This window comes from Colias eurytheme, chromosome 29 (assembly GCF_061535395.1).
Source record: "Colias eurytheme isolate Ceu_HAF_F1 chromosome 29, ilColEury1 Martin Lab GWU primary, whole genome shotgun sequence".
Taxonomy (NCBI): Eukaryota; Metazoa; Arthropoda; class Insecta; order Lepidoptera; family Pieridae; genus Colias; species Colias eurytheme.
The window spans coordinates 4,477,005-4,502,400 of record NC_143008.1 but is presented as its reverse complement, the minus strand read 5'-3'; the positions used below and the strand labels follow the sequence as shown (position 1 = coordinate 4,502,400).

Here is a 25,396-nt window from a genome sequence, read left to right as displayed (position 1 = left end):
AATAAGCGATCCCCGGATTGAGTTTGCTATCTCAAAAATCAGTCAATCTTTGGGAGGGCGGATCACAGATCGAAAGTGACAGTTTGTGCTTGCCAATAACCAATCCGTCCATTTTGACATTTACTTCGATCGGTGTAAACAATCGCAGATACCAATCCTTAAAATTGTACGGTTTGTTGCAAGCTTGTTCAAGTTTATTGTACAGAAACATAAAAAAATGGCAAATATATTATTTAGCGACGATAGTGATGATAGCGATATGGAGCTACTTGCTCTGTTATCGGACTCGGATACCGAAACCGATAGCGAAGCTGATGAGGAGAGACAACGCGCTAGTGCTCGCAGGATCAAAAGGGTCAACTATATGCAGAGTCTCGATGATGCTGAGTTCACCTTCAGGTTCAGATTATCTAAAACTGTAGTATAATATTAACTGTAGAATATTTTGTCTCAGTCTATATTATTATAAATATACTGTGAAGAGGTACAGGCACACAAAAGGGTGACTCAATAAAGAAAAACAAAGTAAGGATATTGTATCTAGCTTTATGTAGAATTTTAAATAAATTATACAACAAATAATAGTTATATTACTGCAAAAATACAAAGACAGAAAAATGATTATGAAGAGGAAACATTTTCTGTATTTCCATTGATTAATTATTATGAAGTACATACTATTAATGTATCTTTAATAAAACACATGTAAAACAAAAATCTTGAATCTATCTAAATAGAAATTTAGCTCAAATAAACAACAAATAATAGTTACTTACATTACAGCAAAACCAAAAACAAAGAAAAAAGATTATAGAGTAAACATTGCCTTTACCTTATTATTAATTATCCATTTATTTAAGTACTTACTATTAATGTGTCTTTAATAAAATACATGTAAAAATAATATATATAATATAATAATAAATAATCTTAAATCTATGTACATAGTAAATTACCATTACAAATGAAGTAAAAAGTATTTATGTCGACATGTTTAAGTTTTAGTTTTAAGTTCTGTGTAAATTTTACTGGAAAATAAATGGCTTATTCAAACTCAAACATTTATTTATTCAATTAGACTTCTTCGAGAAGCACTTTTGAAACGTCAATACATATTTTTAACATTTACCATTTATTTATAAACTATTATTATGTAGTAAGCTTCCCCAGTTTCCAAAATCCCAGCTATTAAAACAGTACTTAGATGCAAAGCAAATGCAATTCAAAAAGTGTAATTACTACCTACTATGTTGAATAATATAATATTTGACTTTTAATATTAGATATCAGCTTTTTCATTGAATGTCTTTAAATTATTTCGAAAAAACTCAAACTCAAATATTTATTTATTCAATTAGACTTCTTATAAAAGCAATTTTGAAACATCATTACATATTTTTTAAATTTAACAAAAAAACTACAAAATCATACTATTTATTACCTACTTTTTTATTTTCTCTAATTCTAGTTTTAATTTTTCTATTTCTAGCAAAAGTTGGGCATTCTTTAATTTATAATTTTCATTTTCTAAATGAATATTAGTTAGTTTTGCATCCAAGCACTGTTTTTTAGCTAAGAAATACCCAGCTATGGCATTATTTTTGGCGGTCTTGCCATCGTCTTGTCTTTTCTTTCTCACTGAAAAATGAACATAATGTTAGATTGATGGGTATGTGTTTGTACCCAACACATCTCTCAACAAAATTATTAATAAATTAAATATAAAAATACTGATAAATTTACTAGATTGATATTCTATTGAAATTGTATTATTGTATAAAACTATTTTAGAAATGTTTTTACAAAATATGTAATAGGTTTTGTCTGGTGTGACTGATTGATAGACAACACACTGACTATAATGATGGACCTAGGACACATGAGGATTCAAGATTTATTTGGAGGATATTCCTTGAGCTCTATAATGAATGCATTAAGAATAGGGTTTGAAAAACAAAAGTTACCTGTCCTCGGTGTATTAAGAGTAAACCTCTTTGGCTTATTGGGTGTTAACACATTTTGGTCAACACTCTCCGAAACCTGATTTTGTATGACACCATCACCCTCACCACTGCATATAACAATTTCAATGTCATGGTTACTTGATGTAGGCATCAAATCTGCAGCCTTACTTATATCATCAGAAACCCTAGCAAACCCATCACCAATACCGTCACCACTAGCTCCACCATCTCCACTCATGCCACCAATATCAACACCTACTGTTTTCTTATCACCCCCAAATGGCACAGTAAATCCACTGGCAGTACTTCCTAGTAAACCAGAAACTCGGTCCAGTATGTCATCTGGGGGTATATAATCAGCAGGACCACCACCAGTCTAAAAATTCAATGTAGGTAAATAGAATTAATAAGTCATTACATTCTGAAGTCCAATTAAAAACACAACTATGAACGAACACGACTAGCTAACCTTAATTTGGTTCATCCTTATTTTAGTGCTGCGTTTGCGAGAATTCTTTTTTAAATTTTCCCATTTCAAACGCAGCTGCTGAGGTGTCCTGGGACAATTCGTAGCCTGGGCATTGAACCGCTCGGTCAATCTAACCCATTCCTCGTTTTTTAGTTTGTTATTGGTGGCGTTCGTTGTTTTCGTTGTTATGATTTTACTCCCTTCTATTAATTCAAGCAAGAACTTGGATTCCTCTTTTGTAAGAGGCTTGCCTTTTACCTAGAAACAAAAAAATAAGATTTAGGCGCGAAATTGAGCGTAAGTTAGCGTCACCTTATGAAATAACAAAAAGGTACTTACAGGTAAATTAGCTCGGAGAAATTTTTGCGTTTGTAGTAGTGTATGGTCAGCAAATAAAATAAAACAACATTTTATTTTTAGTTTTTATTTTATATATATAAGGGATTTTAAATTAAATTATATGTGTCTTCTCTGAAAAAGATGAGACTTTATTTTAATATTTGCACATTTAACATACATATAACTTTTACATTAACAATGTTACTAAAATGAAAAATTTACTAACCTGAAAAAGAAACGACATTTAAAGTTTAATTCTTTAGTTTGAGAAGTCAAAGGCTTGCCTCGAACATGTTTTAACACTGGAGCTATTTTGAATTAACAATATAAAGTTACAACACTTACACACAAATTAAACACTAGTTATGGCCCTGCCTTCATACAAAACTGCTGAATACGCCGTTCGCACGGGAATAGAATGTGGATGCGATTTCCCTTAGTTAGCATCCAAGCTTACGTCTTTATAATTATTAAACTGTATAAATTCATTCTTTAACTCCGGTCTGCATCGTGCAGACATGGGTGTAAAAGTCTCATTTTAGCTATTAAATGTAGTTTTTAAGTACATCTGAGTTTTCATTTGGGGCCTCCGGCTGCGGGACATGTAATTCACTTCAACAAATATTATAACAATAATAACAAATAATAACAACAATCAACAAATACAAAATTTATCAATTAAACTACGTACATAATAATTATAATTTTTGAATGAAATGTGTGCTTTATGTTCTAACGGTACCAAACGACTGCACGTGGCACCTGCAGATGCGGACAGCGTAAACTGGTTTATTCTGGTTTTGTGCGTGTTTCCACTTTCCACTATCAAGTGACGATTTATTTATTTGTTTTGTTTCGTAATTATTATGGTCAAATATTAATTATGAAACAAATTATTATGGACACGATATTTTATTGTTTCACGGTAGTCGCCTTGTCGTTTGCTCAAGGACGTAAAATTGAATGATATATTTTTTTTTATAAAGTCAAAACCATTTTCTTTCAAATAAAAACTTGTTTTTATTGAAAACAAAAGTGTTGCTAGGAATGAGTATAAAATTAAATAGTAATGTTAGGATATCGAAACATTTTTGTATAGGCCAGAACGATATAGTGGAAACGCGCTCTAAGATCTGAGTAATATACACACCACTACATATGCAAAAATTTCTCCAAGCTAATTTACCTGTACGATTTCGCAATCCATTATTGATAATGAATAATAGGTAATTAATGACTTACTGTTATAACTTGTTTTACTTATTTATTATTTGTATGTTCGCAATATTTAAACGCATAAACGTTCACAGTTTGATAGCTGTTGTCACTTGCCACAGAACAGACCAATACACATTCCGTTTTAGGTAAAGTATTTTTACTTGATATCATATTTTATGTGATAAAATATAATTCCTAGTAAAGTTTTTACGCGCTTTCACAAAATTATTTGCTTTTAGTATTTTGGATATTCTTTATAATATTTTAAGACTAGTTTGTTACTATTAAACATTTAGCCAAACGTATTGCATACATCAAACATTGTGCTAGGAACGGAACGGTCAAGAGGGAAAAGATCGCCACTGATCCCGGTATCACAAAAAATTTGGATTGCTGTCATTTGTTATTGGCACGCAGATCGGAGATCAATCGAGCAACACGCAGTAATCCAGGATTGGTCATAATCTTGGATAGGAGATACATTATTAATTTCGGGCGTTAGACTGCGCGCACAATTCTTCACAAATTTTCTTTTATACTACCCCGTCCCCCGCTTCAGGTGTATAAATATACTGCGGGGGATGGCGTGTGCACTCAGTCGCGGACGTGACGCTGTCGCATGACGAAATACACAATAATATCAATTAATTCCTAATATCACACACTTTAAACAATTAAAATATTCATATAACATAAAGAAAGACATAAACATTCACTAATTCACATAATATACGAAAGACATAAACATTCAATAATATTATCTTAAGAAACACAAACATTTACAATCTACAATTAATCATCTACAATATCAAAACAAAATATAAACATTTACTATTCTACTAAACATTCTTAACACAATAATAATCTTTCAGGCATAAGCCTTCATAAATCTTTACGCAATAGATAACACGAATAACTTTACGTGCGAACTGTTACTTATTCTTTACTATACAAATAATCCTTCAGGGATAAGCCTTCAGGATTTTATACTGAACACTTATTTTACTTTATTAGACTAGTTAGATAGTTTGCTTTACAAAACATAAACTTTTCAATGTAACTAGAACAAATACGTATTTATTTTCATACTAATCGTTTTATAAGCCTTCAGGATTCTAACGTTATATTTACAATAAATTAGGTACTTTACGGTTTGTCGTGCACACTATATTTTGAATTGAATTCATTAAAACTGCTCTGTCGTCTGGGTCTTGCAATTTTCTTATTTTAGAGGCGATCATGAAATGGTCATACTCATCCAGTTGTTCTCTCTTTTGACTTGTTATTGTTTGTAAACGCTCAAAGGTATCTTCCATTTGCTTCTTGGCATGAATGATATTAGATGGTGTTTTGTATTTTTGGTTCGGACCATGAGGACGCTTGAATGTTTCAATGTTTCGACGATTTGTTGCAGATACTGATGTAGATTCATGTTCATTGTTTGAGAAATTCCTTCTAGAGGTTGATGGTTCAGGATTTGACCTGTTTTGAGAAACCTCTGCCACAAATTCATTTAAAGTTTTGTCAGCGGTGTTTTCTTCAAGAGACTGAAACAATGTGAATAGGTAGTAAAGTAATTTGAAAAATCATATATTAAAATTTGTACTTATGCACATCTGCTTTGTTTCAGATTCCTGCCAACGAGAGGGAGTGGTTGCAAAAAGAAACCCAATTTAGAGAAATATATCCTCATTGCGTTGGCAGCATTGATGGGAAACATCAGGTTTTTGTGGCACCGATACACAGCAGCGGTTCTGATTATTTTAATTATAAACATTCATTCAGTATAGTTTTAATGGCAGCTGTGGACCGAGATTCTACCTTTCGAACAATTTCCAGTAACTGGCTGTAGGCTTGAAGTTTCTTCATTTTATTTTTATACTTATGCTTAATTTGCCAAAGACATGGGTGTTCTTTAAAGCTAGCTACTCACGATTCAATTTCAGCAACAATCTGTTGACACAATCTGCAGTGAGCCGACAGATTGTGTCGTCAATAGTATAGTTGAGGGCACGTTGGGGGCGTAACCCAACATGTTGCGTATTGCATCGGCGCGGAAGCAACCAGACAAATTGTCTCAGCAGATTGTGTGCGTGTTGAAACGTGAGTATTGTGATTGCTCCATTCTCGGCTCAATCGCGATCAAGCGTTGTGGCGGATTGTACGTTTCTTGCGCCTCCGGGTCGCAATCTCCACCTCGCACGTGCAACATACATAAACATACAAAAAACTGTGTGGACCCAGATTTTTGAAATCTATAAGGACATGCCTCATTTATGGGACAAAAAAAAAACAAAAATTATATGAACAAAGAGATGAGAAATGACTCATTCAGAATTATTTTGGAAATATACAAAGATCTCGATAAGGATGCTACAGTTGAAGTTCTCAAAAATATTATATCCAATAAGAGAACCTCTTTTTACAGAGAATTAAAAAAGTACCTACATAAAATTAGATTGTTTTTGTCCTTATGGTTTTTGTATTGTGTTTATTTTGTGTGCAATAGTGTTTTTACAAATACAGGAAAACAGGAAAACATGTCATGTAAACATTTATTAAGATAAGTAGGTATGTAGATGTACATACTTATAAATAAAACCACTTTTAACAAATCAAAGAATTTATTGTGTGATTAATATATTTTCAGGTCAAGACAGGAACCCAAACTGGAAGTGGGACTGGAGATGTATATATACCTACATTATGGTATTTCGATCTTTTAATGTTTTTAGAGGATATTTGTGAAGCCTCGCGAAGTTCTGTAGACACCTTAGTAGACACTATTGATGAGGTAGGTATTATTATCTAATTTGACAACATATCAAAATTTTAAGCTACTTATTTATTTTAATTGAATGTGTGTTCGAAGGAAAACGTATCCTCCGGCTATAATAGACGTAAAATTAAAGAGAGGAATGATGAGTCTAGAGGTTAGAGGAGACCCAGACTTTGTCTGCTCATCATATCACACAACGTATCGCGCATGTCGCTTGTTCTCATAATTTATTGTAAAACGTAATTACGAATATATACATCTTCCTCTATTCTTCTTATTGTTATTTCAATCTTCAGTCTCCCGCACTTACCACTTACCGACTCCACACTGGTGACCCCGTGAAGAACACAATTATGACGAAAAAAACACGTATCATGGAGTCGACTAGTGAGGGGAAAGTGTCGATAGATTCCGACAACGAGGTGTACAAGATGAGCGTGCGTATCCCACCATTTTGGCCAGAAGAGCCGGAGATTTGGTTTGCCCAGGTGGAGGGACAGTTCGCAATCAATAGAATAACGAGTGATCAAACAAAGTTCAATCATGTCATCAACCAACTCGATAATAAATACTCCAAAGAAGTAAAGGACATTATTATACATCCTCCTGAGGGGAACAAATACGAGACACTAAAAGCGACGCTCATCAAACGCCTGACTGAGTCCAATCTCCCGATTCCTTCGACATCTACAGAGCTTGGCAGGATCCGATGTTAGTCCTATGGTTAGTCAGAAAAAAAAGAAAGATGTCCCCAATCAAATACTAAGTATGTTGCAACAAAAACAGAAAATATCTTCTGCTAATATTGACGAAGATGACGACACTAAATATCTTCTTAGTTTTAGAAGCTATATGAAAACAATGAATGCTCATCAAAAAATTGTTTTCAAAGTCGGTTTGCTTCAATTGGTAAAAAAAATTACCATGGGAAACGAACCATCGCCATCAACATCCCGGTACACTAACTGACAAAGTGACGATTCTTCAGGGTCGTTTCCAATGGCTGGAAATAACTCATCTCCATCACCGAATTTCAATCCATCTTATCAAAATATACACGTGCCCAAAATATCACCAATATATTTGCAGACTCCATCTCCATCACCACCAACTTTTTATCCATCTTCGCAGTAGCAAAATGTGCCACGTAAGAATACCAGGAAGCCTATTATTATCCACTCAATCTCTAGTGTGAGACCTCCCCAATCAACTACCCAACAAAGCCCCAAGCAAGATTATCCTGTTGAGATATCTATACCAAATACTAATGTTGAAGACAATGAGGCTAGTCAGTTTTTAGTGCTCCAGTCTCAAGATTCACAGGAGGGAATAATGCAAGAATTCTTAATCTTAAAGTAAATTTAAAGCGTAGTGTTTGTACAATATTTTAATTTTTATTACAATAAATACAAACATAGCTTAATGTTATGGTCAATTTTTCTTCTGTATCCAAACACAAGCTCATGGCCGTATTTTGCTTTTTTATTTTATCTCGTATGCTATTATGAAGCTCATCGAAGGATTTCGTTGACATCCTGTAATATTTAAAGAATTCTTCTGGGAATGCAAGTAACTTTCAATTCGTCTTCGTTGTCCATTCTCGTGCGTTATAAGAAGCGTCTATGATCGAACTGATCGTATAAATTCCGAATGCAAAAAGCCGAATGTGTGCGCTCTCCACACGGAATTTTTGATTAGGAAACCTGATCAGGATTCTTGATCCGGAATCAGTATGTATGCGCCCGGCTTTATGGTGCCGCGGCAAACTCACAGCAATTATGGCGTTAATAATGATGAATCACAAAGCGAGATTGTTCGCTTTGTGATTCAACAATTGGGAGTTTGAAATAAATAATTCATCAAGATCAGAAGAAATTCCACAGATCTATTGTCCGAGAGCGCATTGTATGCAGTCAGAGCGCAAGTACATCCTCTTTGGAGCACAATGTAATAAGCCAGAGCGCGAGTACGTCTTCTTTGGAGCGAAATGTAAGCCAGAGTGCAAGTACGTCTTCTTTGGATAGATCTCAAGGAAAAAACATAAAAAATCTACTTGTTCAGAATTTGAAATCAAAATGCTTAAAATTGAAGAAGACAAAATTAAAGCATTTAAGGAAGCTAGGAATGAAGTTGATGATGCAGACATGCTATTTTGAAGTTACTTGCTCCGTATTTCCAGAATTTAAGCCCAGTACAAAAATTGAGATTAAAGAGTAAATTACAAAATGTAATTGCCGATGAAATTGCTTTAACGACTTCCCCCTGCCCCTCGATCTCTTCATATTCTGCTTCAATTTTACCATCTCCAGTACACTCGATTATCGTCACGTCGCCACCGTCTCAAACTCGTCAATTTTACGAAACATTTAATGACGATGTTTAAATACCAAACATAATATTGTTTATCTTTTTCGATTTTATCCAACTTACCTAAATACATAATTATAAATTACCTACTTCAGTCTTTTATTTCTATCTCCATACATTATAGGAATCAATTTACATACATACCTACATAATAGGGTAAATATCCCTAATTTGCTTAAGGTGCATTCACACAAGTAGCCCGCCAAATTCAAATTTTCGTTGTTTTTTTGGGAATTGCAGCTCTGTTTTACGTTGTATGATGATCAAAATGGAATTCGCGACTGTACAGATAATATATTTACTAAATATTAGTCATCGAAATTATGTTAATTGTCAGTCTTCATCATAATGGACTCAAGTATGACTTTTTCATAAAATATTGATTCTTGAGTCCAATATGATGAAGACTGACAATTTATATGATTTTAGTGCCTAATATTCAGTAAATATTATATTATCTTTACAGTCGCGAATTGCATTTTGATCAACATACCTACAACGTAAAACATGGCTGTAATTCTTAAAAAACCGAAGAAAATTTGAATTTGGCGGGCTACCTGTGCGCATACCTGTGTGTTGTTAGAAACTAATGCTGTCTTTGTCAGTCGTTAAAACAATGAAGGAGACAACGTTAGTTTTTAAACGAGGTTTAATTTAAGCAACGTTTAATTCACCGCGCTGCTTTCTATTTTTATAGTGTATTATGTGGTCCACGTTTCTTTTTCTTAATGTGTTAATGTGATAATGATTAAAGAAATATTGCCCGACAGCAACAACTGTGCTTTTTTGTTAAGAGCCATTTCGAGTGTGATCGCAGCGAAGCGATTTCATCGCACGATGAAATCGCATCGAATTATCGCGCGAGCGATGACAATAGGACAGCGCCTCAAGCGTCACCATCGCCTGATTACACATACACAGTCTTGTCTCCTCCACCCAACACACAGTCACATCAGCCATTGCCTCAAACGTCACCGTCTCTTCAATACATAGTTTTATCTACTCCATCCCAAACACAGTCACATCAGCCATTGCCCCAAATGTCGCCATCTCCTCAGTACACAGTTTTGCCTCACTCACCTCACACACGGTTACAACATCAGTCAGAAAGAACCTCAAATCCAAACAGAATCCTCTGAGCTAAACTGTTCATTGCCGGCAGCAGATTCTCCTAACGTCAGTTTTTTAAATGATCAAACTGTGATTTGCAAAGGAAATGGTATCGATATGAAAGATTTCATTATTTTCAATCGTAAAAAATAATATAACTAAATTATTGTAACTTTTTGTATTTTGACATTCAATAAATACTTACTTAAATTCTTATAATTTTTATTTGTACTTACCTTAATGTAATGTCGTAAACATCTGTAAATCGCCCAGCACGTCTCAGGAATAATTTTTGATAAAATTTGTGTCGATATTATGGAAGAAAATTTTAAATCTTCGTAGGTTTGCCCGGTAGCCAAAAATCTACCTTATATATGAACAAGACGCTTATTACAATTAGGTCATTGTTCTTCTTCATTATTTATTATTTTTTTAGGTTGAAACATAATGGAGTCACGGGGGGCTAAATTAGTAAGATTGGCTAAGGACCATTGTCGTACTGAGGAGAATGACTCTGTTAATCAAAGCGTATCAAAAAAATCAGGTTTTAACATGCAAGAAGTTACGGATTCATTAATTTCATCTGGTTCTGAGATAGGTGACTTTTCTGGAACCAGTTCAGATTAATTCAGGCCATCGAATAACAGAGACAGTAGCAGTAGCGAAGATAGTAGTTCGAGTAATTCTTCCTCTTCTTCTTCTAGTTCGGAAGATGAACATAAAACCAATGTGTTTGCTCCTGAAGCATCTATTGCAACTCACGACTCAACGATTTCTAAGCTACCAGAACCAAAAAGGGCAAAATAAGTACCAAAAATCCAAATAATTAGAAAAGAATATGCGCAAAGCATCTTGCAAGTACATGAGCGGGAAGCGGGAAGCGGGAGCTATGGGGCCCCTATGTTCATTTAAGTGCAGACTTGTTTGTGCCAATAAATTTTCTGAAGAAGAAATACAAGCTACTTTTAACAGTTATTGGGAATTAGGTAACTTACAGCGGCAATAATACTCGGAAAAAGTCCAAATGGTAAGGTCAAAGAAGTCAAAAGAAGAAGAGCTTTGAAAAGAAAAAGAATCCAGAACATCCCACAAAAAAATACGTAAGTTCAATACGAAAACCAATTTTCAACATGATTAATGACCAACAAGTTTGGCCCCAGATATGACTTTAGAACAGTTGGAGAAGGCGAAAGAGCTATTCTTTGATAACTTAAAAAAATCTGACTGCTGATAGAGCGAAAATAGAAAGGAACACCATATTACAACGAGACAGTAGTGACTGGATCGAAATAAGAAAAAAGTTAATAACAGCTTCTAACTTTGGACCCATCTGTAAAAGGCAAATTGCTAGAAGCACTGCGCCCATAGAAATCTAAATAACAAGACACTAGAAGTCGTAAGCGTGCGTGACCTTGTCGCCACTCAGGTGATTTGCACATCACCAGTGCATTCGTCACTGTTCAGTTGCTCTGGAGACGTATGAGTGTATACATGGTGTGTTTCAGCAATTCCCATTGCGGATATTCTTCCACAAGTTGTAATTATACTTATAAAGGAATAATATTTCATCGGAAAATATTTTTTTTAGAAATAATGCCGTTTTTCCTTAAAATTATAGAATATTTACAAGTATTACGAGTGTCACCATAGTAATCGAAATAACAATGAATGACACAGTCGACCATTCTTATTATCACGTTTGTTCGTATTGGAGCAAAAAGTCTCATATACTTAGGGATGTTATTCTAAAATAAACCGTAAATTCGTGCGTTAGGATACATATTCAAAAGCTTAATTTAATAGATAAGTTAGTTTTCACTAAAATCAAGCTGTCCAATAAAAGGCATAGTTTACTTGTGTGTACTGTTTAGCTTTCGGTTTGAATGTGTTGATTTTGGCGACAGCGGTTTTCATACGAATTATGACATTACAGCACTTCTATGTGTCTTGTTATTTAGATTTCTATGACTGCGCCATTGGTGAAAAATATACTCTATAAAAAAACTTAGCTCATGTCTTAGCTTGTCGTTCGTCTCACGGTGTTGTGCACGAAAAACAAGCCTTGCAACAAATGCAACTGCAAGAATCCATCAACATTGAACCCTGTGGACTTTTCATTGATGATTGTTATCCATTTATAGGTGCAACACCCGATAGTTTAGTTGGAGATGATAAACTTGCGTGTGTGTGCCATATCACAAGCAGTTCTAGTGAAGTCAAAATGTAAATTTTCTTCTGAATTAATTAAAGTATATTAAATAAATGTTAAATAACATTTATTAAGATTATTTACTTTTTTAAATTAATTTTAATGTTGAAATTAATACTTAAAAACGTTAAATTTATAAATAGGGCAATCATGAAATGGAACGTTCTATACTGACCAAGGAGATTTGATTGATTTGAGGTTATTTTGGTGTGTGTGGTGTGTTGTATTGTATTTAGTTTGTTTTATGTTTAAAGCCTTGCTTTTTTGGGATATCTATACGAAAATGTCTACAGTAAGCATCTCAGTTATATTCTACCATAATTATGACAAATTATATTCAAATACCGATTATTTGAATATAATTTGTCATTTTATAAATTGTAATAATTAATCTTTCGCCAAACCAAGCTGTACTTTCACGTTCGTGGTTTATTGTAAAACAAAATTGATTGTAAACTGTAAGCTGTTGTTGTAAAAAAATAGGTACCTACTTATATTTCATAGAAACTGTTCACTTACTAACAGTTTGTTGTACTTTTCAGCAAAAAAGCGTTTCTCTAACGAGAGAAGAAGTGAAGCAATTGATAGATTTGGTAGAAGCCAACCCTGTGATTCTGAGTAAAGCCACCAATGCGAGCAATAACCAGCTCAAGGAAGCAGCTTGGTTAAATATAACAAATACATTTAATTATATAAGGGAACTATATTTTCTATCACCAAAATTTATATTTGTCATTAAGTTGTATCACCTAATAAATAGACCATGAAATATTTTGTTCACAGATATGAATTATCAAATTAATGTTAATATATGTGTAAAATAAGAGATCGATAACCAATAATATTATATTGCATTATATGAATATAAACTTTGTTCTTATTATAACAGTTTTGTTACTTAAATAATAGCTCTGTGCTCAGAATGGTAGATCTGTCTCCAAATAATTTAACAAGATTGCCACGATGCCGTCCCGCCGCAGGAACGGGGGTGAAAAATGTATACAGGACATCATCAGCCTATTGAAGGTGACTGATCCCGATGACGTGCCCGATTTCGTCGCAAAGGAGTTGCATAAACTTCCACCGGTGGGATTCGATCACGTCGATGTTACGAGGCTCCTTAAGGCGAGTCTGGCCGAGGTACACACCAAGTTGAAGGCTTCAGAGAAGACCATCTCCGATTTACGAGTCGAGTGAGCGACATATCGCGATGCGTATGCAATATGTAGGTCACCCGTGCCGTCATATGTGAATGCACGACGCGGAGCGCAAAATGCATACGTCGGCATTTTAACCGCTGATGTTGACGTGTCGCCGACCGCCGATGACCCGAGTGATGCCCCGCGCCCCGCTCCCGTTACCTCTCCCCCGGAGAAGACATCGCATGTCACGTTGCCAGCTGCTCCTCAACGTGACTACGCCGCCGCAGCCGCAAAAATGACTTCGACCCCAAAACAATCAAAAGGAGTAAACGCACCCGTGCGGAAAAGTTTACCTTCAAAAACGAAGGGCGTCGACGAGGATGGCTTCACAAAAGTACAGAAGAAAAGGAAGCTGACTCGTCAGAACAAGTGTGGCACCGCAACGAAAGATCCAAACTTGCGGATGCGCGCAGAGGTGCCGACGACGCCGCTCTACGTGTCTCGTGTGCACTACTGTACCAAGACTGAAGATGTTGTCGAGTACTTGCATGCGAAGACAGGTTTGAGTCTGCGAGTGGAACGGCTGGAGTCTCGCCATAAAGTGAGCTTCAACTCCTTCGTGGTGAGAGTGCCGACCGCCAAGCTGAGCGTCTACATGGACGAAGGGTTTTGGCAGCAGGAAGTTGTGTTTCGCCGCTTCCGCGGACGGATACCCGGCCCCCCGGAATCGCGTCACACGCCGAAGACATAGCGTGTATTAATTTAGTATTTAAGTAGTTTTAAGTTCATATGGGCCGTAGTTTTAAAGTTATATTAAGACCTTTAACTGTAACTACATTTGTTGCCTGAAATAAACAAATAAATAAAAAATAAATAAATAAATAAAATAAATCGATTATCGATCCCTGACTGCGACTCCTTTTTATATGATATTTTGTCACCAATACAGTAGTAACATTCTATTTCGTTCAGATAATAAATTAATAGTATTCGTTACCAATTTAATAAATCAATTTATAATTTTAATGAAAAAATGATCAAAGGGGCGGAGACCAATTGGTGCGACAAGCTGATTATTGAGTGGTTATTATTTTTAAGAATAAATATTGATTATTTTAACTTAAATTAAGTGTTTTATCTACTATTCTGCTAGCCATAAGCCAGCTATTATAAACCAGCGCTGATTGTTCAGTGGAAATTATTTTAAACAATAAATATTCATTATTTTGACTTTAATTGTTTTATTTACTACTCTGCTAAAAATTTAGACCTGAAACTGTATCAGGATTACGTCGTTTTACCGGTATGGTTAATTTTTATCGTGCTCATTTACCGTACGCCGCGTCATATCAGGCAATTTTTAATAGATATTTAGGTAGTACTAAAAAGAACGACCAAAGCAAAATTGATTGGTCACAGGAAGCAATCGAAGCATTTGAACAATGTAAGACAGGTCTTGAACAGGCCGCTACATTGGCTCATCCACGAGTAGATTCGAATTTAGCCCTAATGAGTAATGACTGATGCATCAGATACATTAACTCTATATTGTATTATTCGCTTTCAAAATTTGTATTTTCTGGGAAAACATGGGAAAAACACAGAGTAAGGAGGAAAATATTATTATCATCATGCAAGCAAAGCGCCTTATTGCACTTTGTACGTGCTTGCTCGTACAATTACAAAATCTTATTAAATAGAACTAATAGCTTCTATCAGTGTAGTGGCTCAGCCGAACGATAATAGTTTAAACGAAGATACTCATCAATGTTTTGTTATAGGATTCTACGTCAATGAGTGAGCGTTTTCCGATGCTACGAACTTTTCTGCAGGCAAAACCAAGTGAATACGAGAATATACGTCGAGGTTTGGTACCATCGGCGTCAGGGTATAACAACAATAATAACAACTCTGCATTTGTTTCGTCAACAACGACGTGCAGCGGCAAGCGCAAGTACAAAGATGATGAAAATATATCACGAAAAAAGTAAAACTATTATTTTGCGTGTCTTAACACGTCTCCATACAAGTTTAATCAATTTATATTATATTTTGTCATAATAAGTTAATAAATAATTGTATTGGTATTGTATGTACTTTCATTATACCCTGTTAGGCACTCTAATATCTACTTTATGTAGCCAGGTGCAAGACTTATTTTAAATAGCTCTTGAATGCTCAAGCTATCTAAACATAAGATCACAATTATGAATTATAAATTTAGTGCAATTATATGTTAATGATAAAGCAACAAACATGTTACCGCCGAGCAATTATTGATAAAGAAATTATCGCAATTTTTTAATAGATTAATTATCCGTTCATTTTGGACTGATAAATTAATGCTTTCTAAGAATTTCTACTTTAAAAAATGAGAACTCGTTACCTAGTTTTTAATTATATTGATGGCGCCTTGATCGCTAGCGAAAATGAAACCCAACACCTTGAGCACTTGCGTATTGTTTTTCAACGTTTATCGCAAAATAGTATTACAATTAATTTAAATAAATGTTCTTTCGGACAATCTCAGCTTGAATATTTAGGTTTTTACGTTTCAAAGGATGGAATTCGACCCACTGAAGATAAAGTTAAAGCAATAATAGATTATCCTAGACCTGAAACTGTATCAGGATTACGTCGTTTTACCGGTATGGTTAATTTTTATCGTGCTCATTTACGGCCGCTTTCAATATTCGATCGTGAATCTTAGATTTCTATTGATCCAGATTTTATCCGATCCGTCGATTGATGTTGAATCTGCATTTCAATAAGCCGATCTCGTCTCCAAATCCATTAGAAAAAAGGGATTGGTCATAAATTTGCGCCCTCCTTAACGTTTTGTTTTACGCATTTGCAGTAAAAGAACATCAGCAATTGTTAATGAGTAAAATGGTGTTTGCTTTCTTATAGCTAATCTATTTTATGTATAATCACAAGAAATTGCATACACAGTAATAATAATAATTGATTGCAAAGTTGCAGCGGTAAAGTACTATAACGTTAACGTTAGATTAGTAACATACGTTTTGTTGAAGAGGAACGGAACGTCAGTCAGTCAGTTTGACATTGGCAAAATTAACTTAAATTATATTATTATAGTCTCAAGTTCGTTTGTTCCTTGGAAAGAAGAAAGTTAAATAAAAAATGGAGTCAGAGGCAGAAACTGTAAGTAAATAATTATACTAAATATACGTGCAATAAACATTCACGTCCACAAATGTATAATTTTCTATGTAAAAGATAAACGCGTGGCGCGGTATTTCGCGCCATTTCGTACAAAACTTACTAAGTTTTATTTTATTTGTTTGTAGAGTAAAACTAAACCTCTTTCGAAGGAAGAGACGAAAGGGCTGCTCTCCTTAATTGAGGGGAGCAAGATATTGTATAACAAGAAGACCAATGCCACCAGTAATAAAATGAAGATAGAAGAATGGACACGGATTGCAGGGGTCTTCAATGCAAATATAGGCACCTGTCGCCGTACACCACAACAACTGCGTCTTAAGTGGGAAAACTTGAAAAAGAATTCGCGAAAGCGCATTGGTCTCATGCGGATGGAACGGATAAAGGTAAATTAAGTTTAAAATAGATAAACCCTAAAAATACAAAACTTGGACTAGCCTTGCCTGCTTGTTAGTCTAATAACTAGACTAGTGGTTGTAAGCGACTGCTGAGCATGAGGTACCTATTAGTCAGTATTTTCAGGTTGGGCAGTGTTTTTAAGTTTTAACATTAGGAATTTCTCAGTAGCTGCCCGGAGTCTGGATATGTGCCCGGTAGATGGCAATAGGCTTGCCTTAAAACATAACTGGCAAAATGTGGGTGTGCCAGGGTGTGCTACCGCTGCTCAACCTGTTGGGGAATACAGGGCATGATGTTATGTTATATTTTACTTATAGTTAAGTAGGTACTGTAAATGGTAGTCCAGAACATGTTGATAAACATTATGTTTTCCTATATTTAATGCATTTTTGTTTTACAGGTGGTGTTAAGCGGAAGCTACTGAAGCCAGACAACGGGTGTCAAGCTCGAAACAAGGCATTGGCAGAGTATTATAACATTAAAAAACAAATGTTAGAAACTAAAATGAGAGAGAAGAATGAAACTTTATTATTACAGAATAAAAACTTAACGCTAGTAAATGAAAAATTAGAGTTAGAAAATGAAAAATTAAAATTAGAAATAAGGAAGCTGAAGGGTGAGGATTTTTAAAATTATATAATTTCGTGTAAATATATTTTATGTAGGTATGTAACTAAATAAACTATTTTGAAAAATTAATGTTTTATTGAAATTATCATTGTTTAATAATTTGAAGCTAATAAAAGGTATGATAATAAAGACAAAATGTTAATGATAAAAATCTAATCAAAGGAATTTACAAATTATCTCAAGACAGACTATTCATATTTTTGTAAAATAAATAGGTAGGTAATAAGTTTTAAAAATAATTAGAAATCAGTCCTTGTCTATTTCTGATATCATTTTCAATACTGTCCGAATTCTCTGATATCACAGTAGTTTCATTATCGTCTGGCATCTCTACTTCAGGGGGTACTTCTTCAATGTTATAATTTCTGCAGATATTGTGAAGAACAGCTGTAGCAATTATAACTGTTTGTATGTTATATAATGACAACCGCATGGTCAAGGATATTACTGGGAAGCGACGTTTCCAGACTCCAAATGTCCTAAACAAACAAATACATTTTTTTATAAACTTGGTTAATAAAAAGTAAATGAATAGGTAGGTACTTAATTTTTATAATCTCTAGTATAGTGAAAGCTTTATAAAATGGTGATTTTACCTTTCAATTGTGTTTCTAGTTTTTATCTGGGCCTCATTGTAGTTTATTTCCTGGGCAGTTGCTGGGTTTAACAAAGGTGTGAGCAAGTAAGGCCGGTTTGGATAGGCACTGTCCCCGAGCAACCAGCGATTTCCTAGAATACCATCTTCACACTGGGCTGTAATAAGAGTTAGATACATTAGAAATTCATATTATTTTAAATGTTAATAACATTTAAAAGGGCAATAAACCCAATATTACTTACCTTTTAATACTGACTGATTAAAAATTGTAGCATCATGAGCAGAACCAGGCCACCGAGCAACAACATTCATTAATTTAAGGTCTGCATCACAAACGGCTTGGACATTGATTGAAAAGTATCCTTTCCTATTTCTATATTCCTCTCCTATTGTTGAACCTGAAATACATAATATTTTATTTTATTTGTTGTAGCAAATGTATGGCAACTTTCTAAACAAATAGTAATTAAGTAAATTGCAAATTTTTTATTGATAACAAATCAGTACTTGTATACCTACATGGAGACTGAATGTGTACATGTGTACAGTCAATAGCACCACATACTCTAGGAAATTGAGCTATGTTATAAAATTTATCTGTAGTTCTAGAATGCAGAAAAATATATTTGTTATACAATCTAGCGATAGCAGCAGATATATCTGCCACTATTCTACAAGCTGATGATAAGGATACTCCAGCAAAGTCGGCCACTGAATTAAGCATTGTACCCAATGCATAAAATCGAAGTGCCAATAAAAGTTGATGCAATGGTGGTATACCATTATTCCTGAAAATGATAGGTACTTTAGTTATGTATCCAATTTTTAGGTTATGTTTATATACATTTTGAAGCAATTTGAGCAAACAAATAAATTTCTTACCGTCTTGATTTCACTTTGATATAGGGCATTATTTCATTAAAGACAGATTCTACTGAGGCTTTTGATTCTGAATCTGAATGTAAACTCTGCGTCAGTTAAACTTGCCATGAAGTTTATTCGTCGAAAAGTTTTTGAGGACACAGCTCTCTCTTGTTCGCTGTCGCTACTATCCCAATCCGACAGCTGAGCTAATAATTCAAGATCACTATCACTTGAAAATATTTCCATTTTCACGCCTTTTATCAATACAATCGGTCAAAATTGGAGGATCACAAATAAAGATCTATAACGTTCAAAAATCGATTAGTCAAAATCAGAGATCGGTTAAAGAAAACACCATACTCTCACTTTCATACAAATACCAATCTAAAAACCCGATCGGCCCTCCCAAAGATGGATTGAAAAAAAAGATCGAGTTAGCGATCCATCGATCGGTTATTGAAATACTAAAAGTAGAAAATGGATTGAAATATCAATCTCGACCAGCAAATTAGGGATTGAGATTCAATATAGAAAGCGGCCGTTACCGCACGCCGCGTCATATCAGGCAATTTTTAATAGGTATTTAGGTAGCACTAAAAAGAACGACCAAAGCAAAATTGATTGGTCACAGGAAGCAATCGAAGCATTTGAACAATGTAAGACAGGTCTTAAACAGACCGCTACATTGGCTCATCCACGAGTAGATTCGAATTTAGCCCTAATGAGTAATGACTGATGCATCAGATACATTAACTCTATATTGTATTATTCGCTTTCAAAATTTGTATTTTCTGGGAAAACATGGGAAAAACACAGAGTAAGGAGGAAAATATTATTATCATCATGCAAGCAAAGCGCCTTATTGCACTTTGTACGTGCTTGCTCGTACAATTACAAAATCTTATTAAATAGAACTAATAGCTTCTATCAGTGTAGTGGCTCAGCCGAACGATAATAGTTTAAACGAAGATACTCATCAATGTTTTGTTATAGGATTCTACGTCAATGAGTGAGCGTTTTCCGATGCTACGAACTTTTCTGCAGGCAAAACCAAGTGAATACGAGAATATACGTCGAGGTTTGGTACCATCGGCGTCAGGGTATAACAACAACAATAACAACTCTGCATTTGTTTCGTCAACAACGACGTGCAGCGGCAAGCGCAAGTACAAAGATGATGAAAATATATCACGAAAAAAGTAAAACTATTATTTTGCGTGTCTTAACACGTCTCCATACAAGTTTAATCAATTTATATTATATTTTGTCATAATAAGTTAATAAATAATTGTATTGGTATTGTATGTACTTTCATTATACCCTGTTAGGCACTCTCATATCTCTACTTTATGTAGCCAGGTGCAAGACTTATTTTAAATAGCTCTTGAATGCTCAAGCTATCTAAACATAAGATCACAATTATGAATTATAAATTTAGTGCAATTATATGTTAATTATAAAGCAACAAACATGTTACCGCCGAGCAATTATTGATAAAGAAATTATCGCAATTTTTTAAAAGATTAATTATCCGTGCGGTTCATTTTGGACTGATACATTAATAATTTCTAACAATATCTACTTTAAAAAATGAGAACTCGTTTCCTAGTTTTTAATTATATTGATGGCGCCTTGATCGCTAGCGAAAATGAAACCCAACACCTTGAGCACTTGCGTATTGTTTTTCAACGTTTATCGCAAAATAGTATTACAATTAATTTAAATAAATGTTCTTTCGGACAGTCTCAGCTTGAATATTTAGGTTTTTACGTTTCAAAGGATGGAATTCGACCTACTGAAGATAAAGTTAAAGCAATAATAGATTATCCTAGACCTTTTTTTTTTTTTATAGTGGGGAAATCTTCCAAAGATACCCACGGCCCCCGGGGAAGGAGCCGTGGGTTATGTCGGATTCTTACCGACTAAAACCCCACTGTGTTCCGTCGAGCCGCTTTAATGATGGGGCCGCGGGTATTTTAGACACGTTAGAATTCTTCCGCGACAGATTATCCTAGACCTGAAAGTGTATCAGGATTACGTCGTTTTACCGGTATAGTTAATTTTTATCGTGCTCATTTACCGTACGCCGCGTCATATCAGGCAATTTTTAATAGATATTTAGGTAGTACTAAAAAGAACGACCAAAGCAAAATTGATTGGTCACAGGAAGCAATCGAAGCATTTGAACAATGTAAGACAGGTCTTGAACAGGCCGCTACATTGGCTCATCCACGAGTAGATTCGAATTTAGCTTTAATGACTGATGCATCAGATACATTAACTCTATATTGTATTATTCGCTTTCAAAATTTGTATTTTCTGGGAAAACATGGGAAAAACACAGAGTAAGGAGGAAAATATTATTATCGCTCAAAGTGGAGCTAATCGTGCCACCTCTTCACAAATGGAAGAAAAAAATGGTACATACGGAAAAATTATAATCATACTCCTTATGCCTATGCCTATGCATCGAAAATGTTCTCAGAGAGTTAAATCTTAGTGATCAAAATAAGATTTGGAATTTGGACGAAACATCCGTGTCTTTGGATCCCACTAAAACAAAAGTTGTTAGCGCTGTAGGAAAACCACGTACTAGAACAACAGCAGAAAGATTCCTCGACCTGACGTCAAAAACTTCAATCAACTTTTAAAGGCGGCTCAAGCGGTTGAACATGTTCTTGAGGAGAAAGTCGGTGCTTCTCGTTCAAATGAAATTAAACCTTCTGAACACAGCTAGATGACCGACTAGTCCCCATGCGTAAAACAAAATGCAGGTTCTGCAAAAATTTTGGCCATACTACAGAGAACTGTAAGAAGTTGAGTGCCCGAAGGGACAGGGATAACGTACCGCAAAGAGGTGCAAAAACTGTAACTATAGAAGCAGTTACCCAGTTGCCTTCGCCATCGACACCCAAATTCAAATGCAAAACTGAAACTATAGAAGCAGTTACCCAGTTTCCTTCACCATCGACACCCAAATTCAAATGCTACGGTTGTGGTGCTCCTGGAGTAGTGCCAAGCAACTGTCTGACGTGCCACGCCAGTAAAACTCAACGCCCCGACCAGAATGTTGGTTTCTGCGCCATAACTACCTCCGCTGATACCAGGGATTGGCCAGTAGTATATTTCGATATTGACGGCATCACCGGCGCTGTCTTTCTTGATAGTTGTGCCAAATCCAGCATAGCATCCTACTCGTTGTATTGAGAGCTCAGGAGGAAAGGATATGTGTTCAAGGAGTTAGGAGTTGGAATAACGTTGGCTATTTATAAAAGGCAAAACGTTTTAGTAACACAGGTTCCAATAAAAATTAATGATCGCACTACCTCACAACCCTGTCATCCTTAGTCGCGTAGGAACAAAACTCTACTTGGAATTGGTTTTATACAAGATGCTCACATTGTGATGAACTTGCCGAACTTGTACATGTCATTTCCTTGAAGACCCATCACAGGAAGGGACAGGGATCGATGTCAGAGATATCAAAATGTCCCTTGACAAAAATCTTGACATATTTACGCCTAAGTGTAGGCCAGTCAAAAAGATTTCGAACACACAATTGAGACCGGAGACCAAAAACCGATTTCAGTTCCACCTCATCGACTCTCACCTTTAAAAACAAAAACCCTGAAGGATGAAGTGGAGAAGATGCCGACAGAAAATACATATCATGGATATGTGATCGCAGATGAAAAATTAATTTTGACGAAAATAACCTCAATAATGCTATTTATTATACCTTTTTTACAAAAGTCACCTATGCAAATATATAATTTGTTCTTAACAGCTGAAACAATAAATATAAATGTAAGAGACACGAACAAATATGCAGAAAAGTATTTCGAAGATTACATACAACCAAGATTACATAAAGGCAAAATCTCGTCTTAAAGCATGGAAACCCACAGATGAAGGTGAGATGAAAAGATTTTTTGGAGTCATACTACTTATGGGCCTAAACACCGCATATTAACGACTATTGGTCAAAAAGGACTATATACGTATATAGAAACGAGTACATTTGCTCCACAATATCCAGAGATTTTAATACTATTAAAATTTTGGCATTTTTGCGACGAATCTATTGATAATACTGGAGATAAATTATACAAAATTCGCCAAATACACGACATGTTGAGTTCTCGATTTCAACAAGTGATTCATCCTGGAGAAAGTATAGTCATTGATGAATCGATGATACCTTGGCGCGGTAGACTTAAATTCCGTCAATATATAAAAAACAAGTCACATAAATCTGACGCAAATTATATAAATTGTGTACTCCAGAGGGATACACGTATACTTATGTATACAGGTAAAGAAGGAAATAACCGAGAACAAGACCACGGTAACTGGTTCGATTCTGATAAATGTAATAGGAAAAATTCTGTTATTTTGATGAGACTTCGTTCGGGGCACATCCCGTCAAATAAGTTTAAATTTCTGTTAAAGCTAAGTACATCTCCTAATTGCCAAGAATGTGATGTCATTGATGATGTTACACATATTTTGACGGAATGTGTTCGGAATGAGGCCTTACGATCTCAATTAATGTACAATATTAATATAGATAGTGATTTAAATCTGGGATGGTGTAACAGCATCTTGGCTTTTCCTCTTTCTCGAGAAGCAAAGATGCTGATAAAACTATATTTAGGTGGTAGTAGTTAATTTTTTTTATGTATGCTAATATCGTGTTATTTGCTTTTACGGGGGTGACATTGTCAACTGTTGACAAAACCCCTTTTAAAAAAAGTAAGAAAAAAAAAAAAAAAAAAGACCACGGTAAAAAGACAGTTTTCAGACTAATTAGAGGGCTTGAAAGTGAGGGTCGGAGTGTTGATGCTGACAATTTCTACTCCTCTGTTGGGTTGGCCGAAGAACTTTTAACAAAGAAAACTTTTTATTGCGGTACCCTCCGATCCAACCGTAGAGGACTTCCTAAGAACAAACAAAAACCAGGCACCATTTAGGCACCGAAACGATGGAGGGGCTAATTTTGACAAAACAATTATTGAATAACGAGCCATGTTTTAAGCTCAATTTTCACAAGAAATTAATTAATAAAATGAATAAAAGTATGTATAAAAAGTAATAAATAAAGTTTTAAGTACAATCCAAGGTTTTCTTTAACAAACATACATTCAGATTTAAAACAGCTTACGGTTTGATTTCATACATATTTTATACAGATTTTTAGACTACTATATCCAGAATTATTGATTTGGCATGTGGCAACACTGTTTTCAGGTCACACTATAATATAAAAACTTGGATAGACACCGAAATAAAATCAAACCGGCCAGCGTTTTTAGAAGGTGCGAAGAATCCCACTTCAAAGGGCCGGCGACTAATCGTAGTCCACATTGGTAACGAGGATGGTTTTGTGGAAGACGGTAGCTGGGTGTTCTAATCTAAAAGCACTGGTGACTATCACGTATCAATAGATGCTGCACATTTAGAAAGCGGGTTTGAGAAGATATTTCCCAAATTAGGTGAAAATGCAGTTGTCGTCATGGATAACGCACCTTACCACTCAAGGCGACAGGAAAAAATAGCCAGCTCAACATGGTTGAAGGCTTACATTCAGCAGTGGCTTCGTGACAAAAAAATTAGTTTCAATGAAAAGGAAATAAAAATACAATTATAAAATAAAGTAAAGATGGTGAAGAACCAATACTAGTTATACGTCGTAGACGAATTATTAGCAAAAAAATATGGGATCGAGGTACTAAGACTTCCCCCTTATCACTGTGAATTAAACCCCATTGAATTGATTTGGGCTGATGTAAAAGGACACATAGCTAGAAACAATGCTACGTTTCAATTTGAAAAAGTTAAGGCACTCTTAGGTGAGGGTATAGCGAAAGTCACGTCTGATCGGTGGAAGAAATGTGTGGAGCACGTTCGAAAAGAAGAGAAGTTTTTTAAACTTGATTTTATTGTAGATGACGTGACGGATAAATTTATAACAAGTGTTACAGACTCTGATTCTGACTCTACAGACTCAGAAGAATCGGCGTCTGACTAAATAAACAAAAATTTCTTCAAAAAAATTGTTTTCTTATTTCCATAAACAACATAATATAATCACGCTTGTATTCCATAAGGGGCAGGCAGAGGTA

At 35.0% G+C, this 25,396-nt stretch overlaps 1 protein-coding gene and 1 long non-coding RNA gene across 2 annotated transcripts; one reads left to right on the top strand and one right to left on the bottom strand.

Moving 5' to 3' along the window:
* Positions 1–1,887: 1,887 nt before the first annotated feature.
* Positions 1,888–3,979, bottom strand: LOC149896210 (uncharacterized). The gene is made up of 3 exons (XM_090118279.1): positions 3,965–3,979; positions 2,434–2,691; positions 1,888–2,340 (listed from the first exon to the last, which is right to left on the bottom strand). Exons 1-3 carry the CDS (start codon positions 3,977–3,979, stop codon positions 1,888–1,890), a joined length of 726 nt encoding a protein of 241 aa, XP_089974405.1.
* Positions 3,980–16,714: 12,735 nt separating this feature from the next.
* On the top strand, positions 16,715–17,271 carry LOC149896209 (uncharacterized). Its single transcript, XR_016458386.1, has 2 exons — positions 16,715–16,762; positions 16,909–17,271. It is a non-coding gene; the product is annotated as an uncharacterized LOC149896209 (long non-coding RNA).
* The last annotated feature ends 8,125 nt before the right edge of the window (positions 17,272–25,396 follow it).

What these genes read in the sequence shown, in the direction of transcription:
- LOC149896210 (XM_090118279.1), bottom strand. An exon ending in TAAGGATGAACCAAATTAAG is followed by an intron (nt 2,341 to 2,433) that starts GTTAGCTAGTCG and finishes TTGAATTTTTAG; the next exon opens with ACTGGTGGTGGTCCTGCTGA.